Source organism: Capsicum annuum, chromosome 3 (genome assembly GCF_002878395.1).
Source record: "Capsicum annuum cultivar UCD-10X-F1 chromosome 3, UCD10Xv1.1, whole genome shotgun sequence".
Classification (NCBI taxonomy): domain Eukaryota; kingdom Viridiplantae; phylum Streptophyta; class Magnoliopsida; order Solanales; family Solanaceae; genus Capsicum; species Capsicum annuum.
The window spans coordinates 267,444,327-267,457,032 of NC_061113.1; the positions used below are offsets into that span (position 1 = coordinate 267,444,327).

A 12,706-nucleotide genomic window follows, 5' to 3' on the forward strand; every position below is an offset into this window, starting at 1 on the left:
CCCCTAATTAATTATTATAAGTAATTTAGGTATTAAAATTTTAATAATTTTTAATAAAAATAAAATTGACGTAAAATGATAAATTAATTCTTGATGTTTTAAATTAACATGACATCTTATATGAGACTCATTTAAATTTTTTTCACAAATATTTTTTCATAGTAATTTTGCTATATCACTTCTAATTAGGTACTATAAGTCATTTGGGATATATCCACTTCGTTGTTTCAATCATAAAATTTGGTTGACTCTGAAATTTATTTCAGTGCTACTTAAATTGGAATAGAAGAAAAAATATTATAAATCATAATAATTAAAAACTTAAATTATTTCAAGAATATAATTGAATATTAATGCCACAAAAATTTGGATAAGGAGAGTAACATATATTATTTGAAATTACATAAAAAATATTATAAATTACAATAGCTAACAATTTAAAATATTTAAAACATATTAAAAATCTGATTGATTATCTAAATTATATTTGTGTCACGTAAATTTGGGATAGTTTTGACATTTTATAATTTGCATGTTTTATTGTTTTAATTTAGTAATTTGTTGATCCAAATGATGTTTTCGAATTTAACATGTTTTAAGAATTTAGTACTTTGTTTATTTTAATTTATTTACTTTATTTTGATAAAATATTATATATTTAAAAATTATGCAAAAAAATAATTATAAGTCATAACTATTAACATCTTATAATATTTTAAAAACATATAGAAAAAAATATGATTGACTTTTGAAATTCTGATAGTGTCAGATAAGTTACGATAAAACAAGTAACATAAATTATTTGAAATTACATTAAAAGATACTAAAATCACAAAGATTAACAACTTAAAATATTTTTAAAAAAAATTGACGGACTCACTAAATTTTAAAATTGGGATAAAACACGTAACGTAAATTACTAAATTACATAAAAAATATTATAAATTACAATGATATGTTCACGGGCTACAGTATCTAGTATATATATATGAGAAGAAAAAAGAAAAGTTAGATCGTAAACCGACAATTTGTACGCTGGGTCTGCCCTAGGGTTCCTTTTCGGGTCCTATATAAACCACCATTTGGGTATTACCATTTCCCATAAACCTTGTCAATACTCACCATACTTCCTACTCGGAGTATTATCTTTGAATCACTCTATTTACTAATTCCTCTTCACATCACTCATCCTATATATATATATATATATATGGAAACAAATAAAATTCATCACTTGCGTCGGCAAGTTGCCAACCTTAGGCAATCCCTTTTCGATCAGGTGGTCAACTCTTTCTTTTCCTTTCTACCCTAATTATTACTAATTTATTATTATTATTATTAGGGTGGAGCGGATCTACACAATAGTGTATGTGTAAAGTGTAAACATACAAATATTTAATTGGGGATTGAGATAATTAAAATGATTTAAATGGTTTCCGCAAATTTGGGACCATAAAACTCCAAATACTAAATCCCTATGTGTTCCTCATATAATTTCCACAACGTTATTGAATCTTTCAATAGCCGAAAAAATTCTTTCCTTAATTGATAGCTAGTTGTTGTGTGCATCGCAAAAATATCATTGAACTAATCAAAATAGATCAATTTACCCTTTGTTGCATTTTTTTTTCTCAAAAATATCCTCATCCTTATGTTTTGGTTCAAAAATACTCTTCCTAATAGCTAACCGTTGCTTCAAAACCAAAAAGGAAAGGTTAATTTTATCCTTGAAAGCTATTCAAAGTACGACAATTTTAATAAGTTAGTAGCTAGGTTATAATTGGAATCAGGTGGGTGCATGGGTGCAGGGATATGTTGATGAGCAATTTATTGAGTTGGAAGAGCTACAAGATGATGCTACTCCTAACTTCGTTGAGGAAGTTGTTTCTTTGTTTTATGAAGATTCTGCTCGTTTAATACATGCCATTGACCAGTCATTGTGAGTTTTTTCCTTTTATCTCATCATGTCTTAATATTTCAAATCTTATGGAGTATTTATTACACTGATTAATGATGATCTAAATAATTATTTGTTGGATGTTTCTTGTAGGGAAAACCATCCTATTGATTTTGCAAAGCTTGACAACTATATGTACCAATTCAAAGGCAGTAGTTCAAGGTTAGTAATAGGAATACAGTTTAGTAACCCCGTTTATTGATCAAAATTTCTTTTCTACTACATTCTCGTCATTCAAGTAAATACTTTGCTATTCTCTTTTAGTATAATATTAACAAACGCCAACAAAATTATTTATTCACAATCATCAATTCTCCATTCCTTATTATTTGTTTATTTTTTTACGCACTCCTTAAGAAATCTTGAATAAAAGTAGTATTTTTAATAGTTTGCTCTTTCACTCTTCTTAATACACTCAATTCTATCTCGATATAATGGATACATAATATGCACAGTGGGAGTAGTTGGTAACCCATCATTAATACATGAGTTTATGTCCTATTTTATAAAGCTAGCTCTCTCAATTTTTTGGACATGAAATTTTAGTTTTTCCAAAAAAATATTACACATTTGAGAACTACGTTCAAAGTACGTTAGTTCATAATAATCGATAATTTAAAATACTTAAAATATATTTTGATTAACATTTTATGATGTATTTTTTCACTATGGTGATATGAGAAGAAGTGCAACTTATAATACTTTTCGTGTAATTCAAATATCTATATTTTACCTTTAAATCAAATTAATCTAATTCAATTCAATTCTAAAAGTTAATCAACTTAATTTTTGACAAATGAAACATGAAAATTATTTCAGAACAGGGGGTGTAGTAAGTTACCACCATATTTAAATTATCCAACTATTTTTCAAAAATTAACCACATTAATTAAGTATTAACCTTCTTGCTTTTTATTTATAGTTGAAGAATTCTCCTAAAAATGGAGATAAGAGGTAATTGCAAATAGTTTAGTACATTAAATTCAGATAATAAGTTTATTATTTTGTAAAAAAATATTTTTTATTAAATTTGAAGACAATCAGTGAATAAGATAAAAAGACTACTAATGAAATTTGAACCTTTCTTTTATCTCTAGAAGATTGGGAACTCACCAATTAAGCTAAGTCTCATCCATTAGCCTATAACAAATGTTATTTGAATAAACTAAGTTATAATTTTAAAAAATTATAATTGAATTATAATTATCTATTTTACTAACTCATTTTTTTATTGGGTCCGTGCTTGCACGAACTCGCCACCATCTAGTTAACTAATACAAGTAACGTTTTTTTTTTTAATTTTCTAACTAATTGTATGCAGCATTGGAGCCAAGAAGGTTAAAACTGAATGTACACAGTTCATGGAATACTGCAGAGCACGAAATGTGGAAGGGTAATCTTCATTCTTCACTTGGATCTTCACTTATATATACACACACTAATAGTATAATGATTTGATTTTCTACACTATCAACATCTATATCTATAATCTATATCTATAATATATTATAAATGTGAAGACCCTTAGAAAAGTAATTTAAACTTTTTGCCCTTCATTAAAAGACTCTACAATAGACAAAATTGTCTACTATTTATTTTAATAATATTTAAAATTAAGGAGTTCTAAAATATTTTGGTAAGAGAGTAATATATTTTAAAATTGAAGAGTTCTAAATTATTGGGTAAGAAAAAATATATGGTAATAAATATATTTAAGGAGTTCTAAAATTTATGATAAGAAGAACTATTTTCTCAAATTAAAAATTCAAACTAAATAATATTCTTTTTACAAGACTTTTCTATTCAACGATAAAAACTAGATTTACAACTGAATACTATCCAATACTCATCATATTATAAGAAGAGAAATAATTATTCCATCGGTTAATGAACACTTGTTATTGTAGTTTTAAAAAAATATGTCAAAACCACATAAATGTGTTCTTTTTATATTCAAAGATTATAATTAACGTGATAAATATGCAAAGCACGTATACTTAACTAATAATTTACTATTTTGTAACATGTTATTATCAAATGCCTTATCTGAATAGTTTTTTAGATGACTAATTTAATAAGTTCCGTAACAATGGGCGGGGCGGAGCCATTTTTGCTGTCGGGGTCCACTTCGGTGAAAAATAATAAGTATTATTTAGATATGATTAAAATAATTTTTTATGTATATATAGTATAGGTTGAACTCTCTTCGACTCGTTCGTATGTTCATTTTTTCAATTTTTGAACCCTTTAATATTAATTCTGGCTCCGTCATTGACAATGAATATTTAGATATGGCCAGAACATTATTATGAAGTTACTGTAAAATTCAAACTCTATAATAATATATAATTTATAATTTTTTTAAAATGGTAGAGGTAAAAAGTACTGATTACTATGAGAGGGAGAGAAGCACGTAGGCACACAAAAGTTGGAAGTCTTAATTTGGGTCGTGTGGTACTAGAAAATTACACCAAATGACCCTGAAAATGTGTATTCTTGAATTTTTAAGCTCCGACCACAAGCAAATCTTCAAGATCAAAAACTATGAGATGAAGTCTCTAGAAGTATATTTTATCCCCACTGCATGTTCTTACTTTTTATTTATATTATATATATATATATATATATCCCCAAAAATAATCCTCTGGAACTTGTGGTAATCCATGCATTGCAAGATGCTCGAACATGCTACTGGCTTATCTAGAATTTACTTTAATATGGTTTTGTACTTGTTGACTTTTATGTCGGGACAAAACGAATCATAACTATTCATACATCCATGCATCACAAAATTGTATACTAGTCATGTTTAATATATTACACTAATGTAACAACAACAACAACAAACCCAGTGTATTCCCATTTCGTGGGGTCTAGGGGGTAAGATGTACGCAGTCCATACCTCTACCTCTGATGAAGTAGAAAGGCTGTTTCCGAAAGACCCTCGGCTCAAGTCACGAGATATCACACAAACACATAGTACAGCACAGAAGCAGATGACATAACATAGATACGGCACCCATAAGGAATATAAAACAGAGTCAAGCAGGAATGCAGGAATATAAAGCAGAGGAAAGCACACATATTCGTAATAAACATGGAACACGGAGCATTGAATACGGAATCATAACAGGAATACGCCCCCACCAATTAATTCCCTACACTAGCGACCCGAACTGGCCCTAATCCTCTGCCGTAATTCGCATCTTCCAAACCTTCCTATCTAGGGTCATGTCCTCGGTGAGCTGTAACTGTTCCATGTCCCGCCTAATCACCTCACCCCAGTACTTCTTCGGTCTACCCCTACCCCGTCTAAAACCATCCAACGCTAGCCTCTCACACCTACGGACCGGGGCATCCATGCCCCTCCTCTTCACGTGTCCGAACCATCTCAATCGTGCTTCCCGCATCTTACACTCCACTGAAGTCACACCAACCTTCTCCCGGATAGTCTCATTCCGAACTCTGTCCCCTCGGGTCAGTCCACACATCCAGCGCAACATCCGCATTTCTGCCACCTTCATTCTTTGGATGTGGGAGTTCTTAACTGGCCAACACTCCGCTCCATACAGCAAGGTCGGACGGACTACCACCCTATAGAATTTGCCTTTAAGCTTGGGCGGCACCTTCTTATCACACAGCACCCCCAATGCCAGTTTCCACTTCATCCATCCCGCCCCAATACGGTGCGAGACATCCTCGTCAATCTCACCGTTACTCTGGATCACGGACCCGAGATACTTGAACTTATCCCTCTTCCCTACCTCCTGTGCTTCTAGCCTCACTACTACCTCATTCTCCCGCCTCACGTCATTAAACTTACATTCCACATACTCTGTCTTGGTTCTGCTCACCCTGAACCCTTTAGACTCCAGAGTTTGCCTCCACAACTCTAATTTGTCATTCACACCCCCTCGAGTCTCATCTATCAGGACTACATCATCTGCAAAAAGCATACACCACGGCACCTCCCCTTGGATACGCCGCGTCAACACATCCATTACTAACGCAAACAAAAAAGGGCTAAGCGTAGATCCCTGATGCAATCCTGTCAGGACAGTGAAATGCTCTGAGTCTCCCCCCGCCGTCCTCACCTGGGTTTTCGCTCCCTCATACATATCCTTAATTACTCTGATATATGTCTGCGGTACTCCACTCACCTCCAAGCATCTCCAAAGCACTTCCCTGGGGACTTTGTCGTACGCCTTTTCCAGGTCGATGAACACCATGTGCAGATCCTTCTTCCTCTCCCTATACTGCTCCACCAACCTCCGTACCAGGTGGATTGCCTCCGTCGTCGAGCGGCCGGGCATAAATCCGAACTGGTTTTCCGAAATAGACACTAACCGTCTCAGCCTCACCTCGACCACTCTCTCCCAGATCTTCATAGAGTGACTCAGTAGCTTAATCCCCCTATAGTTATTGCAACACTGAATGTCCCCCTTATTCTTATAGAGAGGGATCATGGTACTCCACCTCCACGCCTCGGGCATCTTTGCTGTCCTGAAAATCTCATTGAACAATGCAGTCAACCACCTTACACCAGCCTCTCCAACGAACTTCCAAAACTCCACCGGTATCTCATCCGGCCCCGTCGCCCTACCCCTTCGCATCCTGCGGACTGCCTGTCTAACCTCGTCTACCTTAAAACGTCTACAATAGCTAAAATCCCGACACTCCCCTGAGTGCTCCAGTTCCCCTAACACAATAGCTCTGTCCCCCTCGTCATTCAAGAGCCTATGGAAGTACGACTGCCATCTCTTCTTTATGTGGCCGTCCTCCACCAACACTCTACCGTCCTCCCCCTTAATGCACCTCACCTGATCGAGGTCACGACCCTTCCTCTCCCTAGCCTTAGCGAGTCGGAACAACTTTTTCTCCCCTCCTTTCCCCTGTAACCCTGCATACAAGCTCTCAAAAGCGGCCGTCTTAGCTGCCGTGACCGCTGACTTCGCCTCCTTCCTCGCTAGCTTGTACTCTTTCCTGTTTACCCGCTTCTCTTCCTCGTCCTTACTTTCCACCAACTTAGCATACGCCTCTTTCTTGGTCTCCACTTTCTTCCCCACCTCTTCATTCCACCACCAATCCCCCCGATGATGCCCGGCCTGGCCCCTAGAAACACCCAACACCTCCCTTGCATTCTCCCTGATGCACGTTGCCGCCCTGTCCCACATATTATCCACATCCCCCCTACACTCCCACACCCCCATTCCCGCCAACCTCTCCCCTATCTCCCACGCATTCACTGGCGTCAAACCGCCCCACTTGATTCTCGGTCTAATGTAATTTTGTGAAATATGAAACGATATTAATTCCATCTCCTAGTTACTGCTAAGCTTTTCATCAAATATTCGAAACTATTAAGGAACAAATTGTTAGCGTCAGTTTTTGTTGCTCAAAAATATCTTTAAGTATGCTTTATTTTAGATGAGTTGTCTATCTGGAAGAATTAACTGATGCATTTCATGTTCATTATATTAATTTGGACTTTGGATTGACTTTTCTTGTTCTTAGTTACTAGTATGTATACTCATGCAATGTACGGACATTATTAATAACCATGTGTGATTTTATTTCGTATATTATTTTTCTTCATGAATTGAAACAGATGCAAGAGAACTTTTCAGCAATTAAAGGGAGAATATACAACACTCCAAAGAAAACTAGAAATTTATTTTCAGGTGATGGCATATATAATATTTGCTTAATTATTTATGTTAATTACAATTAACTAGTGTTACATAATTAAATGACTGTGACGAAATTTGTTACTTTATGCAGTATGCAAGACAAGTTGGACCAACTGAGACAAGTCACCCAAAGTAACTCTGTTAACTAGAAATACAATGTAAAGTAAAAAATAAATGGTCCAGTAAAATAGAACTTCTGCTATACATAGAACAGGGGCTCGTCAAAAGATGCTAATTACAACATGCGCAATTCCCTTTTTCCTTCTTAAACATAATAACTAAGGGAAGGATTTGTATTAGCATTAGAGTTTTAGTGGCACTCTAAGAAATATATGAAGGCTTTCTTCACATCTTTAATTTATTCCCCTCTCATTGAGTTTCATTTTTAGCTTTGTATGTTGCTATTTCAACTGATAAATAATGAAAAGGAGAGAGAAATATAGCAAGTTCTTTAGATCAGATTAATCCTTGTATTTGTTTGAGTTTGTAATGTAAATATTTCTATTTATCTTTTTATCATATTTTAAATATTTTTCTCATCCAATTAATATGAGTGTAATACAATCAACTGTGCAGTGCATGCCACGTCATTTTTTAAATGACAAATAAGAAATTATATATTGAGAATACATATAAATATAAATAATATTTTTTAAAAAAGAAAAACAAAAGAAACTCGCCGCCCCCCCCCCCCCCCCAACCCACGCACCCTCTCTCTCTCATCTTTTTCCACCATCGTCAACCTCAATTTTTGGTCGTAACACACAGAGAAACGATGAAGAGCAACATCAATCTCTTTTTCTAAAAAAAGACATTGAAATCTTTTATGTGACCTCAGCTCTACCTCCGCCTCCATTAACTTCATCGATCTCACCCAAACGACTACAACCTCCACCTCCATTAACTTCACCCCTTGAACACCAGAAACAACAACCTAAAACTTCCTCCATCTCCGATTAAAAACAACCTAAACATCGCTCTTGACTTCCTGAAAAACACAACCGGCTAACTGGTCCCACCGACGACCCCAGTCAGTCTTTTCTTTCTTTTTCTTCGTCGAAAAATCACTGGTATCCGTCCCTCCATTGAGAACCACAATAAAAAATCACTACTTCAACTACGTTAGTGACCGGCCCCTAACAACATAATCGCAAAATGCTTGGTGGGGGTTGGGGAGAATAGTTGGCTGGATGTGGTGGTGGTGGTCTGGGTGAGGATTGGGGGACGAGGGAGGAGGAGGGGTCTATGAAGAAGAGAATTTTAAGATTCTTTTTATTTTTTGCCCCTTTTTTAAATCTACTTTAATTTTTTAAATAAAAAATATTAATTTTACTCGCTTAAAAACGCTCGTAAAAACATATTTTTTCAGCTCAATAATTTAAGTCACATATGTCTGGTCAATATTCAAAATAGTTTAAAATATTATGTTTTAATGGGTTAAAGGATTTAGATAATAAAAAAATAAGTAGAAGTGTTTACATTACAAACTCAAATGAGTATAAAGGTCCATCTGGTCATTTTGCCGCTGCGTGTTCCCTCTCCTAGTGGAGATGGAGGATTACAATTCACTCATGTAGTTATTTATTTTTGTTCACGTAATTGAAAAATATTCATTGTCATGGAGTTTAAAATTTCACAAGTGAAACTTCAGAACATGGGTTAAGTTCAGAAATAGTCCTAAAATGAGTTGGTTTTGATAGTTTGTCCCACATAAAAAAAAAAAAAAGTCTTACAAAAAAGGTTTTCATAAGGGATGTTTTTGATATTTTGGTCCCGCTTGATAAATTTTGTCGACAAGACTGATGTTCTAACTCTTATTCATAAGGCAAATACTCATGACATTTCAAGGCAAAAAAGCCTACACAACTGACCAAAGTTTTATCTTATAAGCAAAAGTTAGAACTTATTTAAAGATGATTGGATAAAAAATCAAGACCACACACTTTAATGGATAAAATTCAATACAACACATTTGAAAGACAAAAATTCAAAATCAACTACATTTGAAATACTAGTCCTAACTATAATAAATACACACTTTACACCAGTTATGTTCTCAGCCCCACTCAATCTCTAATTAAATAATATAATATTATTTTTTATCTTTTTAATATTGGATCAGATAAAACTTCGACCCATTATCATTTTAATCAATTTCGCCCTTTCATCACTATTCTTTTTCGGCAACGAAATCAACTTCTCCCCTCTTTTCCTTCTTCATTGAAATTTCACTTCTAGGACTCTCTTTCTGAGTTTGTAGATATAAGAGTTTGTCCTTTCTCTGCTACAAAACAAATTTTTTACCCCATGGTCCATAGCGAAATTTGAACCTCTGATTCCTTTGTTGCTTTCGTTGATCTCCGACGACTGATTCTAAAATTGAAATTTCTTCTCCACCTAGATGGGTATAAAAAAACTAATAGCATTTTTTTCAATTGCTACCTCATTAAGTCGAGCTGGATGATGAGTTTGATACTTTTAAATTCATTAATATCCTCCCCGACGAACATCATTATAAAATCATAAAAAGAGAATCAAATTTTGATACTTGATGGAAGATGAAATACAGAATTGAAGAGTAAGAAAATTGTTATCATGAATGCGGTTTTGAGTAAAGTGAATAGATGGAGTAGAGACATCGATTTTTTCTGCTTTTACATTGATGAAAGAGAACTCTGTAAATTTCTTCTTTTCTCCTATTTGGAGAAAATGAGTTGCTTGGAGAAGACAAGTTGTTAATGTCACATGGCAACTTTACATTGGCTTGGAGGTAAATTTTAATTCATTCACGCACCTCTTCATTTGTGAAATTGTACTTGCTCTGAAAATAGATCAAACTGGTGTATTTATCATGGTTGGTGAGAATTTAGATTTTTTAAAAAAATTTGAGACAACTTTAATTGTGTCTTTATATTTTTTCTTTTTTTTAATAAATTAAAAAATAATTGAAGTTAAAGTTACTTCGATATTAAGAAAGAAAAATAATGAAATATTGAAAAATTATATTTTATAAGGCGACAATAAGTTCAAACTTTTAAATTCATCTCGAGATTATCGCTAATTCTTGACTGATCTAATATTTTTCGATAAATATAATATGTATCACAGTCATTTATCTTTACAAACTACTTCTTTTACATTTTTTTTAATTCTTGACTAAATTTACATTTTTTTGTGCTAATTTGAGAGATAGTTTTAGTCCCGAGATGAATGACAATGTTCTTCTCCTGTTATTTCGGTAAGTATCTATATAACATATCTATTTTATTAATTGATGAAGTAATGCTTTTCATTTGACCTTTATATAAAACAAATCACGCAAATGATAAAAATAGGAACAATGATAACAAAAGAAGAAGAATTATATTGTATAGAAATTTAGTTTCATGAAATCAATGTTCCCCGTTTCTCATCCAATTTGAGTAAATGAGAAAATAATTAAGTTGAAGACCCAACTTATAAATTTGATGTCTATATATTTAATAAATAATGGATTACAATTGATTTATGAAACTTAAGTTAGATAAAATTATTCTTTTTATAAGTGTCAAATAAGTTAATTGAGTTAAATAACTGTTGATTAAAATAGCTTACATTAATTAATAAATAAATAATGGTTCATTAACCTCCGCCCTACTGATTTTATAAACCTCGTTCTATACTTTTTTCTGTTATGTTTGCATTTCTTGTTGATTGAAAGACTACATTCTTAGTAATTTTAAGTTTTTTCTAACAAACTTTACGCTATAAAAAATATTTTTACAGTTGTTTCTTGCTTGAGTGACAGTGTTTTCTTGAACAACTACTTCTATTTTGTTTGTAATATAGCACTTAAAAACGTGACTTGTCTTCGCTTTTTGATTTGTAATGACTATACTTAAAACACGAATCTTCCTTTTTATTGATTCACTTTGTGGATTTTTTTAATTTTTTCTACTAAAGTAATTATATTTGTCCGTTTATCTCCCTGCTTCGATAACTAATTGTCAGTATTTGTTAGTATTCATAACTAAGACATAGTTCAATTTTTTAAATAGTTTTTATCGCCTTTTTTTGTACTAGCCCTGCTTTCATAACGTTGGTACGATGGGGAACGGATGAAGAAAAAGATGGTGGAGGGAGAGGAGGTCGCCTGAAAGGCGGTGACAGAGATAGAGTTGGATACATAGAATCCTCGAGGGAGGGGGGCGAAGGTGAAGGTGGATACAGAGAATCATCAGGAGGTGGAAGCGGCGGTGAAGAAATGTTGTGCTATGTATATGACAATTCATCATTCCAACACGAGTATTGGATTCTCCTAAATTGGGATGGTGGTGGTGGAGGAACAAAAATCTGCCGAAACACTTCCCTGGACACCTTTCTTTTTGAAAGTAGGAAGCCATGGACACTTGTAGGGACTCAACGAAACAAACAGAGAAAACTCAATTCTCAAGAAAATACATTGGCATTCACACACCAAGATTCAACAAAAAAATAACATGGATCATTGAATTTCAGGAAAAAACAGAGGATTGCATTGCAGAGAAGTAAGTGAACAAAAATTCACAAAAAAAAAATGATTTTCACTTCAAAAAGTTGAAAGCAAAAGGAAGACTGGAGAAAGAAAGGAGGAGCAAGTTCTGAAGAAGATGCAAAGTGAGAATAGAGACAAGTGCTATTACCAATTCAGTAGCATCCCAGATCCCGCCTATTTATAGTAAGTCACCTGATATTTTTTGAGTTCTAACCAACATATATTTTGTCACAGCCCAAATTCGGGATCGTGATGGCACCTATTCCATCCTTCGTGATAGGTAAGTCAAATACCCAATTTCAAGAATAACATCTCAAACTCATAGAAGCGGAAGAAAATAAGAACATAACCAATTCTGAATAATCTCATAAGTAGATTAATAGCCTAGTAAAATCAAATCATAGATAATCTCAGGTCTGGAAATCACTAATACAAGCCACTAAATACAGAATCAAAAGAAAGTTTGAGCCTTCCAAAATGCGGAAAATGCATAAGGATAAGAGATGAAGAAGATTTCAGTAGTCTCTAAAGTTAGTAGCAGCTACC

At 33.6% G+C, this 12,706-nt stretch overlaps 2 protein-coding genes across 2 annotated transcripts; both read left to right on the plus strand.

Annotated features, from left to right (window-relative positions):
* The first annotated feature begins 1,167 nt into the window (after nucleotides 1-1,167).
* On the plus strand, nucleotides 1,168-8,248 carry LOC107864720 (histidine-containing phosphotransfer protein 4-like). Its single transcript, XM_047410137.1, has 6 exons — nucleotides 1,168-1,279; nucleotides 1,809-1,939; nucleotides 2,051-2,119; nucleotides 3,279-3,350; nucleotides 7,566-7,638; nucleotides 7,739-8,248. Exons 1-6 carry the CDS (start codon nucleotides 1,211-1,213, stop codon nucleotides 7,781-7,783), a joined length of 459 nt encoding a protein of 152 aa, XP_047266093.1. The 5' UTR covers nucleotides 1,168-1,210; the 3' UTR covers nucleotides 7,784-8,248.
* A 905-nt stretch (nucleotides 8,249-9,153) lies between these two features.
* LOC124897262 (heterogeneous nuclear ribonucleoprotein A0-like) lies at nucleotides 9,154-12,603 on the plus strand. The gene is made up of 2 exons (XM_047410139.1): nucleotides 9,154-10,417; nucleotides 11,710-12,603. The coding sequence occupies exons 1-2, from the start codon at nucleotides 10,386-10,388 to the stop codon at nucleotides 12,122-12,124; spliced, it is 447 nt and encodes a 148-aa protein (XP_047266095.1). The 5' UTR covers nucleotides 9,154-10,385; the 3' UTR covers nucleotides 12,125-12,603.
* The last annotated feature ends 103 nt before the right edge of the window (nucleotides 12,604-12,706 follow it).